Source organism: Lycorma delicatula, chromosome 2, assembly GCF_047948215.1.
Source record: "Lycorma delicatula isolate Av1 chromosome 2, ASM4794821v1, whole genome shotgun sequence".
NCBI lineage: Eukaryota > Metazoa > Arthropoda > Insecta > Hemiptera > Fulgoridae > Lycorma > Lycorma delicatula.
In genome coordinates this window covers 18,105,305-18,122,130 of record NC_134456.1, presented here as the reverse complement: position 1 = coordinate 18,122,130, position 16,826 = coordinate 18,105,305, and the positions used below count along the sequence as shown (strand labels likewise).

At 29.1% G+C, this 16,826-nt stretch overlaps 1 protein-coding gene across 4 annotated transcripts in view; it reads left to right on the top strand.

The window, feature by feature from the left end:
• Positions 1–10,582, top strand: part of LOC142320513 (putative cytochrome P450 6a14) — a 31,132-nt gene extending 20,550 nt beyond the window's left edge. For 3 of the 4 annotated variants that reach the window (XM_075358380.1, XM_075358381.1, XM_075358382.1), the window contains 3 exons: positions 1,315–1,533; positions 6,030–6,275; positions 9,898–10,582. In XM_075358380.1, the coding sequence (XP_075214495.1) occupies positions 1,315–1,533; positions 6,030–6,275; positions 9,898–10,064 (632 nt within the window). In that variant the 3' untranslated portion in view covers positions 10,065–10,582. The remainder of the gene's footprint in view (positions 1–1,314; positions 1,534–6,029; positions 6,276–9,897) is intronic. The other variant, XM_075358383.1, reaches the window with a different exon arrangement.
• The last annotated feature ends 6,244 nt before the right edge of the window (positions 10,583–16,826 follow it).

Here is a 16,826-nt window from a genome sequence, read left to right as displayed (position 1 = left end):
GTATATGGTGAGTTTACCGTAAAATCAAATAGAAAAAACATTTCACCTTTAATTAAAAAAGCATATCATTTGTACTTTCACTGTAAAATTGGTGATCAGGATAAGATGTGGGCTCCTCATATAGTATGCGCTAATTGTTCTGTACATTTAAGAGGATGGCTGAAAGGTACATGGAAGGCTTTGCCATTTGGTGTACCTATGGTTTAGCGTGAACCAAAGGATCATGTAACCGATCATTACTTCTGTTTAACAAGTGTGCCTGGAATTTCTAAAAAATCTAAACATATTGTAAAATATCCTTCATTGTAATCTACAATCAGGGCTGTACCTCACAGTGAAATTATTCCAGTCTCCTGAGCCGCCAATAAATGTATGTTTCAAAAGTAGTGATGAAGAATCAGGCAATTAAAGAAGAAAACAATGAATATGATTTTGAATTATCTTCAAATAAGCCACATATTATATCACAAGGTGAATTAAATGACTTGGTTAGGGATTTAAATTTATAGTTGTAAAGAAATTGATTCTTAACAAAATGAAAGTCCACAGAAACTAAATAAAAAATAAAAATTTTGAAGTTTATTAAAAATAAAACATCAAAATGTGGCGCATTTTTAACTAGGTATTAATATATATATATAATCTTAGACACTACTATTCCTGTGTGCTCTATGAAACTAATTATAAAAGACACATTGTATTACTGCATATTGCTTGTCTTTGTTAGAGGTATCACTGCTATTTTTAGATCTATCCATCTACATGAATTATACAATTTATTTAATAGCTCTGTAAATTTTCTTACTTCTGAAAGATCTTTGATGAGTTTACCAGCATCTATTTTCATTATATCCAGTGAAATTTTATACCTCAGTCTTAAATATTTTACGATTCATCCTCAGTATTATTATTGAATCTTTGAATTTCCTCATTTTCTAGATATTCATTATTTTTTGCTTGTATTTGCTCAGTATTTCTTCTATGCATTCTTTCTATATATTCTCATCTCATTAGCACTTGATATTGCATTCTAATTAATATTTCCCATCTTCTTGGTTAGATTTAAAACAGTTTCATGTATTTCTTCATATTTCCTTGCCTTTTGTAGAATGTCTATCACTAGTCCTTGTTCCTTTACATACAAGACATTTAAAAAGTAAAAAATAAAAAAATAAAAATAAAACACTTGAAGCGGGAGATTAATTATTAGGATATTTAAAGCAGCACAAATAAAATTATTAATGTGATACAATTTTATAAATTTAAGAATAGTATTTAAAAAACTAGATACTATAAAAGTTACGTTTTTTCCAGAAATGTTTACTGAAGAATTTATAGCAGCACAGACTTTTTTATTTATATCTGGTGGAAGTGATGCTACTGCAACTACATTAAGTTTTGTTTTATATGAACTAGCTGTAAATCAGGATGTTCAAAAAAGAGTAAAAAAAGAAATCACAGATATTCTCTCATCTCATGAGTTTGATTATGAAGCTGTCAAAAAAATGGTGTACTTAGAACAAGTTATCAATGGTATAATAATTTTTTTTTCTAGTATACAATATAAGTAATATCTAGCAACAACCTAAATCTGGTAACAACCTAGTAATACCAAGAATACAATTAATATACCTAGTAATCAATATAAGTTCCATTTTTGTAGATACACATTACATCTAATTACACGATAAATTATGCTAATTGAATATGTAAATAATTAAAAATAAAATGATTTTCAGAATTTACTATTGTTTTTCAATTAGGTGATTTTATACTGCTGTCTTACATGTCCTCATAATTTCAATATTACAACTTTTGTAATATTATATTGACAGATGATTACAACTTTTCAGTAGTTTAAAAATGTTCTGTTATATTACATCTCAGTTTCATTCTGATTAACAATAACCTTACTTAACAAATGCATGCTGTTGAGTTTAATTCATATAGTAAAACCTTTACTATGACGATAAAACTGTTTAATGATTTTTTTTTAGATTATACTAAGTAGGCTAGGCATCACAGTAATTTAATTACCATTAACTTACTAATGTTGAAACCATGGTAAACAGTCAGTTTAAAAAGCTAAAATAATTTTTGTATTTTTTTGAAATTATAGGTTTCCAAGCTTCTTTTCTTGTACCTGTTGTAATGTGGTCAATGCTGTAATGAGTGCTAGGCTAATTATATTATCACAGCCCAGTGATTCATGTGGGTTTTATGATGGATTGAATAAAGCACAGTACTGAAAACAGGCAATATGTTTGTTAGTTAACATTATTTTTCATGTAACTATATAATTTATCTTTATGTAACAAGGCATCTGGGGTGTACGCAACGCCCCATCATGACAAGTGATTTCACTGAATTACCTACTGTTACTTGGTTACTTATTATCCACTGTGAATTGGTAATATTAAATTAAATATTTATTTTTTTTTGTCTTCAGTCATTTGATTGGTTTGATGCAGTTGTTCAAGATTCCCTATCTGGTGCTAGTCGTTTAATTTCGGTGTACCCCACTTACATTCTACATCACTAAAAATTTGTTTTACATATTCCAAACGTTGTCTATGTGCACAATTTTTCCATCTTTATGTTCCTCCAACATTGAAGTGGCCATTCCAAGATGCCTTAATATGTGGCCTTTAAATCTGTCTCTTCTTTTAACTACATTTTTCCAGATGCTTCTCTCTTCAGCAATTTGCTGCAACACCTCTTCATTTGTCACTTTATCTACCCATCTGATTTTTAACATTCTCTTGTAGCACCACATTTCAAAAGCTTCTAATCTTTTGTTTTCAGATACTCCGATCGTCCAAGCTTCACTTCCATATAAAGCGACACTCCAAACATACACTTTCAAAAAGTTTTTCCTGACATTTAAATTAATTTTTGATGTAAACAAATTATATTTTTGACTGAAGGCTCGTTTCGCTTGTGCTATTTGGCATTTTATATCGCTTCTGCTTCATCCATCTTTAGTAACTCTACTTCCCAAATAACAAATTCTTCTACCTCTATAATTTTTTTCTTTCTATTTTTATATTCAATGGTCCATCTACATTATTTCTACTACATTTCATTACTTTCATTTTGTTCTTCTTTATTTACATGTGGTAGTTCTTGCATAGGACTTCATACCATCCATTGTATAGTCTAAATCTTTTTTACTCTCAGCTAAAATTACTATATCAGCAAATTGTGGCATCTTTACCTTTTTACCTTGCACTGTTAATCCTGGAAATAAGTTGTTCTTTAATATCATTAACTGCTACTTCTATGTAAAGATTAAAAAGTAACGGAGACATGGAACATCCTTGTCGGACTCCCTTTTTTATTATGGCTTCTTTCTTATGTTCTTTGATTATTACTGTGGCAATTTGGTTCCTGTAAATGTTAGCAATTTTTCTTCTATCTCTATACTTTAACCCTAAATTTTTTTAATATGCTGAAAATTTTATTCCAGTCTACGTTATGAAATGCCTTTTCTAAGTTTATAAATGCTGAGTATGTTGGTTTGTTTTTCTTTAATCTTCCTTCTACTATTAATCTGAGTGCTAAAATTGCTTCCCTTGTCCCTACACTTTTCTAAAAGAAAATAATTTCATATGATATTATGTTATAATTACCATGTTACTGAATATATTTTACATTAGCTTGGTATTTTGGATTTTATAAGGTATACTAGGAATTAAATTTGATTTTCTTCTATAGTAAATATTTGTTGTGGAACATATGAGGACAATTTGGTAAGTACAGTAAATTAAAAAAAAAAAAAAACAACAAAACAATAATTGTCTAGATTGAAATATATATTTGTATAAATATATATACATTTTTTTTTTTAATGTAACCACCTTTTAGCTCAACACATTTAGCCCAATGATGTTCAATGGCAAACATTTTATTTTTATACAGTAATTCATCCCACCTTTCAAAATAACCACTCACAGAAAAAAAATCACTTCACCATCACAAGAAAATGTCTTTAATCTGAGCCACTCTTTTACATTTGAAAATAGTTGGAAACAGTGAGCAGGAAAGAAATGATAGCAGTGAAATCACAATTTGATAATTTCAACTGCTGAAGTGTGCTGTTTCATTGTCTTCATAAAACAACACATATTTCTTACAAATTACGATCTAGTTTACTTAATTTCATTGCTCAAATGTTGCAATAAATTAGCATAATATTTGGCAATAATTGTTTTTCCTTTTGTTAATAATCAATGAAAATAATGTGCTTTGGATCCTAAAAAAAAATGACATGACCTTTTCAGCATACAGAACTGATTTGCCCTCTATGTCTCTTGGTGTCAATTGGTTTGACTGTCCTTTGTGCCGGGTGTGTTGTGATCTATGGTTACAAACTGGTGTAAAAATTTAGTGTTTTCACTTTAAGTATTATAAATTCTAAATGAAAAATATGTTCAGGCAATTTTATGGTTAAATGTGACAACAAATATGCCATAGTTTTATCATACCCAAATGTTCATTTAGGATATTGTGCACAAGTTTTTTGAGATGCTTATATCTCAACTATTTCTCCAATTCTCAATTTATAGTCTGTAAAAACAGCTTTACAGAGTTTTTTAAATCATTTCTTCAGTTGTCACCTCATTTTTCCAACCACTGTGTGTTTGTCTTATCAGCTTGTTTGACTATATTTAAACTTGTCAATCCATTTGCATATGGTTTTAAATGACAGTGTAGACTAAGCAGGAACTGGGTTTAAGTTCTTATTTGGATAGATGTTTTCCCTTTAGTAGAGTAGAATTTTATTATTGCATGAAATTCCTTTTTTTTTGTTTTACTAAAATCGATAAGAGTATCTTGTTTAGTGAACTGTTGAATACAAACTGAGTAACATACTGAATTGTTGTATAGTATTTAATTATTTTAATAATGAAAGAAAATATCTGACAAAAAATTTTTACAATAGTGCTGCCATATTCATGTTATTTAACTTATTTATAATACCACCCTAGTATATGCTTCATTTTAATGCTTTCTGCTGTAGGATGTGACAAAAGACAAAATCCGGGAAAATTACATGATTTAAGTGCTTTTATCCGCCATATTCCCTGCCACACCTATTCCATCAGTAACTTTACAAGTCTTTTCATTTGAAATTTTTTCAATATCTTTGTAATACACTCAATAAATTTGTATCAAATCTTAAAATAAAATTGTCTCTAAATTGTGAAACATTTGACAGGATTTTTGCCTGTTATATATCAAAGCCAAATTTTATGAGCATGAATAACATTATTTCTGCTCTCTAATTTCTTGCACTTTATTTAGGAAAATTTCTATTCAGTTTCTTAGTTTTAGCTTTTCTAAACACTAATAATGGACAGATATGTCTAAGGGACTTGAGTCAACATCTCCATTGTCATCCAGTTCACTTTCTAAAAATGTAATTGACATTGCCCAGGAATTGTTTTCTTCACAAGAAATCATTTTCAAAAGTTATTGCATAATTCACAGAATAAATAAAGATATTTTACGAGTATAATGCTTGATGTAATTTAATGAATAGTTCATAAAAATTACCATGAAAAGAAAACTTCAATCACAGCACTAAACATACAAAAAGCAAAGATACTCTTTGGGGCAAAAACATATGTTGTGTAAGGAATGCCCTTGTTAACTTTGAAGTAAAGCATCACGACAACTACACCTGTTAGAGATTTCCAGTCATCAATATGTTCTTGAACGGTACAACTCCACACAATTACCAGAAATTGAGCACGAAGCACTTTACAAAACAAATCATGTGGGGTGACACGTAAATGCTATGCACCTACTTAAAGTTATTGATGTTGCAAGTTTTTTTTACTTTCTGGGTGATCCTGATATTTCTGATCTCTATATTATTGGATTGCCAAAAGTGTTGATTGGATCAAAAACTGAATTGTAGTTTTACTTAATATAAACTAATTTCACCATTCAAAATAATCTACAATAATTAAATAATAAATAAAGATTAATCGCTTGATAACACATCATTTTTAATGTTTCAGAAACTTTACGTTTGCATACAATAACTCCAGTATTGGCACGGTATTGTACAAAAGAATACAGTATCCCAGAAACTGATGTAATATTAGATAAAGGAACAGCAGTGGTGATTCCTGCTGTTAGCCTTCATATGGATCCTCAATATTTTCCTGAACCTAATAAGTTTAATCCAGACCGTTTTGAAAATATGGAGGCAGTTCCAAAAGGTGTTTTCTTCCCTTTTGGCTCTGGACCAAGGATTTGTATAGGTGATGAATTTACAAAATATCAAATTTAAAAATAATATTTTTTAGTATAACTACCTAATTATGATTTATTATTAATTATTAAAATTATGATTAATCTTTACAAAAAATTTCACAAACCATACTCACAAAGCAACAAAAAAATCTCAGTCAATACATGTGAAGAGTATAAATACTCTTACAAACTTATTCCTTTATTGTTTATAAGTTTAAACTTTTAAATACACACACACACACACACAGAGAGAGAGACGCACGCACATGCACTAATATATATATATATATATATATAGAGAGAGAGAGAGAGTGAGTGTGTGTGTGTGTGTGTGTGTGTGTGTGTGTACAGAAAGATTACAAATTGCCAGGAAAATTCTTGAAGATGATTCTGTAGCCAAAAAGTAAGAAATAAATCATATAAACATATGTCAGAAAACGGTTCATTATCGAGTTTCGGCTCGCGAAACATTTAGCTCTGCTTTCTGTTACCTCTGTGAAATTAAATTGTGCTAAAATTTTTGAGTTACAAATTGAGGTGTAAATTTGGTGCTTCCTTATGATTTTTGATCTAAAAAATTGAATATAAGTGGTCCCAGACCTCTATCTCATTTAGGTTTTAAGAAAAACGGGGTAAAACACGGAAAGGTTTTGTCAGAAAATACAATTTTTTGGTATGGAATAAAATAACTGTTGATTTACCAATAAAAAAAATTCTAGTTAACTTAATTCTGAGAAAATTGATTTAAATAACTTCTATTGAGATTAAACAAAAATTTGAGTGTAACTTAAATTAGAAACAAAACTTAGAAACTGGATCGGAAATAGTAATACGATTTTAAACAGAATAATTTTTGAACAGTGTTTGAACAGCATAAATGTAAATGAAAGCAAATAGAAAACTTATTGATAACAGAAAAAAATAATAAAAATATATTTAAGTGAATAAAAATCTTGTACTTGGTTTGTTTTTAAATTATTAAATATTAAAATAGTTACTTGATAAAGCTGCAAACATTTCTTCAAAGCAGTTACTCAATATGGGCGCCATTCTGTTCAATGCGTGGTTCAACTCGGCGAATCTATGCTAGCCTGTCACGGATTATAATAATATTAGCACCATTATTATTGCTAACAGTACTTCAGCTTCAATTATTCCATGTCTCAGTTCTTCTTGTGTGATAATTCGAGCGGAATAGTCCAACGACTTTTTCAACCCCAAAGGAAAACGTCCGCTGGCGTAACATCGAGGTGGCAATTTTACTGATCCGTTTCGACCAATCCATTCCTTATTAAATGATTCATCACATCACGACAGCAGTGAGCAGGTGAGCCACGATTTTAAAATCACATCTGTAAGTGGAATATGGAATATCTTCCAAGAATTCCATTAAATTTGTTTGCAAATATGCAAGTATCCCTTTCCATTGAGCTTTGGCGGTAAGAGAAAAGGGCCTATGAGATTATCACCAATTAGACTACACCACACATTAAACAAAAAAGTGCGTTGGAAATGACTTGTAGCAGTCTCATGGGGATTTTCTTCTGCCTAAATGTGAATGTTAGAATATTACTTAGGAAATCGGGATGATTACATTTTCTGATTAATCATTGACAGAATTTCATCCGTTTATCGAAATTAGTAGTACAAGTGGTAATAACACTTGTACACGTATGGAATAACACTTGTAGTGGTAATAACATTTGTTGTATGGAATGGGTATAATTGTTGCTCCCGTAACATTCGTCACACACTTGATTGCGAAACATGTTCTGGTGCTTGGGGTAGGAGACACTTGTACCGCATTCAAATTGCTTCTTCAGCCGTTGGCATTTCTCAGAAAACGTTCACGACCAGCATCAATTCGTTTTGGTTTAAGAATACCTGTTTCTCGAACTCGCCTCTCCAAAGTCTTAAATGTTTTACGATCTGGTACTCTTCAGTCTGGATAATTGTCACGGTACTCACACACAGCAGCCAATCCATTTTCATATACTTTAACATAAATTAATAATATATCCGTCCAATCTCCAAATGAGAAGAAATTTGTGGTATCACCCATTGTGAATGTCTTGACGACAATAATGGTACTAACACCACTCAAATGAACTTTCAAATGTTATTGCCAACCTATGGAAAATACACATTAGTAATATGTTTTAGATAAATATCTTTCAAATCTATTTTTATAATTTAGCATTTTTATGTGAATTGTACTGTTTAAAATCCTATCACTTTTCCGATCCAGTTTGCTTGTTTTGTTTTTTATTAAAGTATTTAATAGTCTTCCTTCTTTTGTTAACTTCTCAAATATGTTTAAAAATAATAAATGTTGTTTATATTAATTTTCTCAATTAAATTTTCTACAAAGTTAACTAGATATTTTTATTTGTTTATTGGCAAAATTAACAAAGTTATTTTATTCCAAACCTAAAAAAGTGTATTTTCCGACAAAACGTTTTTCTGTTTTATTCCGTTTTCTTTAAACCTAAGTGAGATAGAGGTCTAGGACCACTTTTAATCACTTTCTTAGATCAAAAGCATAAACAAGCACCAAAATTAACCCCTCAATCTGTACCCCAAAAAGTTTAGTAAGGTTTAATTTCACAAAGGGAGCAGAAAGCAGGGCTAAATGGCCTGCATTTTTGAGGGAGCGATATGATACTCGCTAACGAACCGTTTTCTGATCTATGTTTATATGATTTTTTTCTTATTTTTGGCCACAGAATCATCTTCCGAGATATTTCCGTGCAATTTGGAATCATTTTGTATATATATTCAATGTTTAAAATAAGCTGACCACCAAAATAGAAAGTATAAATGGTTTACTTAGTAATGGTTTTCTTAATTTTTGATTAGAGATCATTATTCAAAAATGTAATAATTGTTCTTTGTTGTAAGTTTTCTAGATTATTGACTGTTCTACTAACTATGAATAGAGCAATTTTTATTTTTCACAGCTGTTACACAAAAAAGTTTTTACAAATTGTGATATATTAATTTTTTAATGATTCTTTGATAATGAAATAGTTCATAAAAACCTGTGTCATCAAAAAAATTATTGATGACTAACTTCATTATTGAAGACATCAAAATTTAGTTTTGATGGGTTCAATAAATATTATAAAGATATGGTCACCAGATTAAATTATGTTGGTTATGATTTTGTAGCTTTGCTTTGCAATTATATTTTAGTGTCTTTTTGAGACGCTACCACTCATGCCACAGAGGCCAACATACAGACCCAAGTTGAATCATGAAAATGATCTTCAGGGACATTTTCTCATACATTCCTACCCTGGTTCTGTAGTAGGGGTGTCATTGGGGATGTGCCAGTATTACAAAGAATGATTGTTAAACGGACTTGTTAGCCTTAGAAAAACGATTTTTTTTAGTTCCCTTCTGGATTCTTTTCATTTATTATTTTCTATTACTTTCTTCTTCATTGGCAGGAATCTGTTACTCAGGTCCGTTATACCAGTTTTGTTATATATATATATAATGTAACACACTATAAATAAACAAACACTACTCTTACAATCCAATTTAACAGATTTAGTTTTCAATTAAATTTAGAATTGTATTAAAGTATGGGGAAATTCACTAATACTGTTAAACATTTTTTTATAGGTATGCGATTAGCAACAGTTGAAATGAAGATCATTCTGGCCAACTTTTTATTGAATTACACCATAGTATTAAGTGAGAAAACCAAATTACCTCTGAAAATCACAAAGCATTCAATCTTTAATAATGTTGATGGTGGTATATGGATAAAATTTGAAAAAGATAAATAATTGGTTTATTTTTGCAAAAGAAAAATTATTTTAATATTTTATTTTTTTTAATGGTTATTAAAAATTTTATTTAGTACAATTTAAGTGATAATGAAATGTAATTACAAAAATATTGACGTAAAAATAAGACTATTAATTATAATTTACAAAAATCATATAACAACTGTCTCTAAGATCTATGACCTATGGCCAAAAGACAAATGATCTTAGTTAAATTATTTACAATTATAAGATGAAATATCTGTACTGTACAAAAAATTAAAACATTATGCTTGTGGTATTCTAATTACAAACTTTGTCTTTACAGTTACCATCTTTTTTCTTATGTTACTGGCAAAAAAAATAAACATCTAATATTATTTTATTATTTTGATATAACTCATGAAATCTTTTGATACAATTTTACAATTGAAAACAAATGATATTAATCAATTAACACAGATTTTACAGTTATGTTTCAAGCTACCACTTAATAAACTACCAACATGAAATAAAAAAAAAAAAAAAAAATATTATACCTCAAGACATTGTATGACAGATAATAATTAAAGTTGCGAGAAACCTTGAGAAAAACGAGATATATTTAAAATCATACAATAAAAACTGGCAATAATAAAATTCTGTTGTGACTTTGATTTTTTTTATTGAAATTCCATTTGAACTTTTTAATTTAATGCATAAATTATTTATGACAGATAATCACATACTATTGTAATGTAAATTTCTATCCTCTTTTTCTTCTATACTTCTTTTTTAATCCCCTTATGTTCACCTACATCCTTTGTTTTTTTACAATATATACATCTTTTCCAATGTTTAACCTGTAATACTTATAATCTTCTTTCTAAAACATTTTCTCAGTTATGATGGAATTAATATGTAAATAGGTGGTTTTTAAAAAATGTGATGCATGTTTTAAAGGTACCACCTATGTGCAATCTCAAAATCTTATATTACAGAAATCAGCTTGATTACTACGCAGATATTATTTCTGTTTGGGCGTGAATTATCTGAAATGAGTGCTGTTCATCAGTTTTTATTTGCTCTAAGATAAATTACATACTAATGAATTTTTATCTTTAAATAAATAAATTAAAACTTATAAGTTTTCATAAATTTTTAAGCAAGCTGAAAATGCTTTTTGCAATACAAAAATTATTCAGATGGATTGTAACTTTAAATGTGGATAAAATCATTGTATTATGCGTTTAACTTAATAATAGTGATACAGCAATTAACATTAATGATAATTATTTTCTACTGGCCATAAAGTGAAATTTCTTGGCATTTCATTATATGACAAATTCTTTTGTGATTATCAAATTGTTTTCATTTGCAATAAAATTAAACTGCATTGTTTTGCTTTAAAATGCTTTTTAATAAAATAATACCCTTGTGGTCATTATAAAATATTTATTGTTTATGTGTATTACTGACTGAAGTTTAAATTAATTCTTGGGGTTCTCTCAAAATGCCAGAAGGAATTTTCATGGTATAAAAATGGACTGTCAGATCATTGTTTGGTCCCCATTAATATGAATCATGTAGACTAGACCTTCTCAAGGTGATATGCAGACACAACAGTACAAAATAATATGTAATTCAAAAGATACAAAAATTTTTTTTTATAATTATTATAATACAAAATTATTGGAAAAAGATAGTTATTATTATTAATAAAGTGGAAAATCAATTCTGAAACATTTTTTGATATATTATAAAAGTATTTCATCGTGCATTTCCTTTTCCCTTAATCTGAGGAAATTGTTTGTGCACAGCAACAAAAAGAATATTAGTCATTTGCCTAGCAAGAACAAACATGCAACACTGAAAAACGGGTTCTTTCATGCCACAGTACACAAGTAGCATTTTGTCATCCCATGTATAAACAAGTTTCTTAAGGCCAATATAAAAGTATTGCCTTACTTTACTCTAACAGTTACGTGTTTTTGGTCATAGTTAACTTACAGAAGATGGACAAATTTGCTTCTCTTGTTTGATATATTCAGTGATAATCTGATTTGAAAATATTGTTGTACCACTTTTCTATCTTAAAGAATTGAAGTACTGGTGTTGGCAATCGTATATCAAAAGGGACTTTTTCTTATATACATACTATTTATGAACTTTACGTGGATTAATGTGGTTTAATTTAGTCAATGTAAAATATAAATCAACATTAATATGTGACTTAATACAGCAATGAAAGACAAACATCATCAGTTAAAAATCTTGTACCATCGAGCTCTCTACTTCAGAACCACAATTTGTAGTTAGTCAACAAGATCTTCTTCATATTAAGGGGAGCTCATACCATGAAATTCTTTAAAAATCGATTTCGTTTTTTTTAATGTTTTTTAATACTTTAAGTATGCCCTTTCAAGTAATATTAATAGTTTTAATTTATGTTTGTATGGTACTAAGGTATTGACTGTTACACTTCTTTTTGTAAAAAGAAAATTACTCCTCTATTTCTGTTGTGAAATTTTCTACTATATAGTGAAATTTCTGTTCTTTCTTCTCTGCATCACTCCATGTATTTCTGCCTAGTCTAGATAATAAAGTTGTAATAATATAGATTATATAATGATCATAGATTAATATAATATTGATTACAAATGAACTTATTTCTGCTATGTCTGTGAGTATGGGAAAGGTTTTAGATGTAGAAATTCTGATTAAATATTGTACTGTATATAAGAGAGATATGGATCAAGATAAGGTTACAGTTCATTTGGAAAGAGGTCAGTGTTCAAAAAATTTTGTCGGAATAAGTGGAGGAATGGAGGCAAAAGGTGCTATAGCAATATTTGCTCGTTCACAACAGCTTCACAATATTTATGAAATTGTTACAGGAATTGAAAAGAGTTACCAAGATTGCTACTTACGGAACATAAGAAATAAAAAAGCTAGAATGCTTAGCACATATTACAAAGCGCATGGATACTCAATTTTGTAATCTACAGCAAGAATTAAAAGGAAAAATTCTATTAGATAAGAAGATCACTGGTAAGGATAGGTTTCCAGACAAAGCTATTGACAGCTTACAAAAATATTATGGTATGGCCATCAGCAGAAACATAGATAATGTGAACAATATGCGAAAAGACTTCTGGGCAATGAATTTGGACAAAAAATTGATCAATAACAAACCACATCACTTTCTGTGCCTTATGAAAATTGTTGGTGCAGGTATAATAAGGTTTGGCTAATGGGGTTCCTTACACTCACAAAACTGTAATACCTGCAGCTGTCATGGATTCAATAAAGACAATTGTTGTAAGATGAACTTGTGTTTACATGGGAAGACACAAAACCCTAATGAGTGAGTGTTTTAATTCTGTTATATGGTTTGTTATATGGTTGAGGATGCCAAAATCAATATTTGTTAGAAAATACATTAGAATTAGGTGTTTATGACTCTGTGTTAACTTTCAATTATGGAAATGCAGGAAGGGTGAAAGTGTTAGAAAAATTGAGACTAACAGTTGGAAGAAGTACACTGCAAGGCTTTGAACAATTTGATACACAAAAGGAAGCAGAAAATGAAGTTCGAAAGCAGGAAAGGAAATGGAAAAGATACTTTCAAGAAGAAATAAAGCAGATACATGTAAGAGAAGGCTTAGAATAGAAGAAGATAACCCAATTGATCCTGAATATGGAGCAGGAATGAACTAAGAAGAGTATGTCACAATTTCTTTATTTTTAATATTCCTGCAAATTTCGTTTTTTAAAACTAAGGTACATTTTCCTCAATACTACTGCAGCTAGGAAGGTGAAATTTTTACACAGCATGTAGGACATCTAGATGTACCTACTGAATTTTTTTATAGCATTCTAAGTGTAGCAGAAAAATTACAAAAAATTAATATTCACCAAAAATTGATAAAAAAAAAGTGAAAAACAATTATCAAAAATAACTTTTTTTTGCACAAAATTTATTAAGTGTTTTTTCAATAAAAAACTGAGTAAGCCCAACCAAATGCCTTATATTCTGTGTAAAAATCTCATCTTCCTAGCTGCAGTGGTTTTTTCAAAAAGTGTATCTAACTTTACCAAATTTAACATGGGTGAGATACATAGTACAAGCTCCTCTTAAAATACAAAATGTTATAAGAAAATGTGATCCTGAGTACATTAGTATTGGATTTACTGTCACGGATACAAACAAAATTGGCAATGACAATATGCACAAAGAAAGTTATGGAGTCTTTTATGGACAATACCCAAAAACCAGTTGAGGCGTCTTTCTTAGTGAGCTTAAATAGCAAAGTGTGGAAAAACTCATATAATCAGTGAAGGGCTGTTGTTACTGGCTGCAAAAGACGTAGTGACTTGTATGTTGGTTGACTAAATAGCTAGATAGATATCACAGACAAATGATACCATGCACCACAGAATTGAAAGCATGGCATTAAATGTTAAAGAGAACTTAATAGCTTAAGTCAAAAATAGTGATTTTTTTTCACCATACAACTTGATAAGAACACAGCTGTAAGAAACTGTGACCAAATTATGGTTTATGGCATGTTCCCAAGTATAATTAAAGAGGATTATTTATTTTTCGGTGAGCTATCAACATGAACTACCACTGATGAAATATTTAAAAAGCTGTTTAACTTCTTGAAAGTGGACTGGACTGGAAGGAGTGCATCAGCTTCTCTTCTGATTGTGTTCGAACTATGGCAAGAAAATATGAAGGCGTTGCCCCTACAGTAAAACGGTTACAGAAAATTGTACCCTCATTCATTGCAGCATTTTCAACCATTTAAACATTTTCTTAGAAGGTTGTCAAGAAGGTAATTTCATTCAATCTCATAGGTTTTAAAGGCTCATTTATTTTTGAAACTGTATCCTGAAATGAGTAGTGACCACATTAATTTTTTTTCAGGATGCAAAACAAAGTGTTGTTTAAGAGCCTGGACACAATATTACTACAGTAAACAATTAATTAATAATTTAAAACTAACTTAATAAAAATATGTAAAATGCCTATGCTGTATGCCAAATGAAAACACAATAAAAAACAATTTTTAAAATTTAACATAAAACAACAAAAACAATGAAGTTGCCATCTGGCACATGCCAAACTGCATAAATGGAGAAACACTTTATAGTTATAATCAAACATTTGAATATAGATGTGTGGTCTTAAAACAGTACGACATTCAATAACATAGTCATATCATTCCCTAAAATATTTCTGATGTTAGCTACAAATCTAAATTTGGTAAACACATTCAGTTACCAACACCCATAAAATATACACATATTAGTGAGATGAATTTCTAAAAGAAAAATGATAAGGAGGTTATGCAAGCTACATTCAGGTGTTCAGGTATTCCTAATTGGTACAGATTTTGAACTGTGTGACTGATTGACAGATGAACTATGGGCCATAAACAAGCTTGCTTATCAACCTAATATATTTTAGCTTATTTTTAACTGCCCCAATAGCTTAAACCTAAGTTTGTAAGGTGACAAGTTTTATGACAGTAGAAAATTGAAATGAAAGAAATCTCATAAGTTATATTAAATGCCATTGCCTAATGTTCACTGAACATTTGAAGATATTCTGAATCGCTTTGGATATGAAACTCTATCATACTGCAAATCATTCCTGAAACCCTAACAACAAAACAGAATCCTTGGTAGAAGTATCTTACGATGGAGGTTTGAAAATGTAATTTACTAAATTAGAATTATGAGAATTTTGGCTAAAGGTTAAAAATGAATATCCATCACTGTCAATGTTATTTTTAATTCTATATTTTGCCACATGTCTTTGTAAAACTGGATTTTTGGCTGTGATGGCAGTAAGAAGTAAATTTCATTATAAACCGAAAACCAGATTTTTGCTTAAAATAAGTTCAACTGAACCAGATATATTTTCAATTGTTTCAAGCATGCAGTACTAACCTTTTCACTGAATTTTTAATCTTGAAGAATATTGAAATCAAGAAAGTTAGTAAATGTATAGTAACATTTCTTTGTAATGTAAATAAATGTTTCTATAAAAAATGATTAAAAAAGATCTGTAATAAATAAAAAATTGTAATATATGATTTTTTTGTAAAATAAATACTTTCAAAAACATTGTAATTTTTTATTAATTTACCATTCTGAGATGTAACTCTATGGCTATACTAATTACATATTTAATAGTTCAGTTCGCCACTGATCTAAAATTAATGTGAGCGGCAAGTAAAACAAAAAAAACATTTGAGCTGATGGAGACAATTATTTAAAAAATATAAAATGTTAACTTATTCTTGTATTTTTATTTATGAATGTGCAATTTTTGATACAAATTGTTGTCACTTATTCTTAAGTTGATGAAATAATGTTAAGATAACTGTACGAAGGTACTTAATAAAAATAACTAAAATATTTCGCAATTAAGAAGGCGATTATGAATATTATTTTAGCACATTATTATGTATTTGTTGAATGAGAACAGAAAATTAATAATTTTTAATATAGTATTTTATTTAAGAATTTATTGACAGATTAGAAGAAAATTGTTTCTGTAAAAGAAAATATTTTAATTGTATTTTAAATAAATTTGTAGGAAGATTTTTTAAATATTTCAGTACGTTATAAAAAATGGCAACAGAATTATAATAAGGTCCTTCCTCATGAACCAAAGTAAATTATGTTATCACCACAAAGTATTATGCTGTGTTGTCAAAAAACAATTCTGTTGTCTGGTTTACTAAAGATGGATATTGTTACTTTCTAAGAATAAGTTAAAATTTTTTT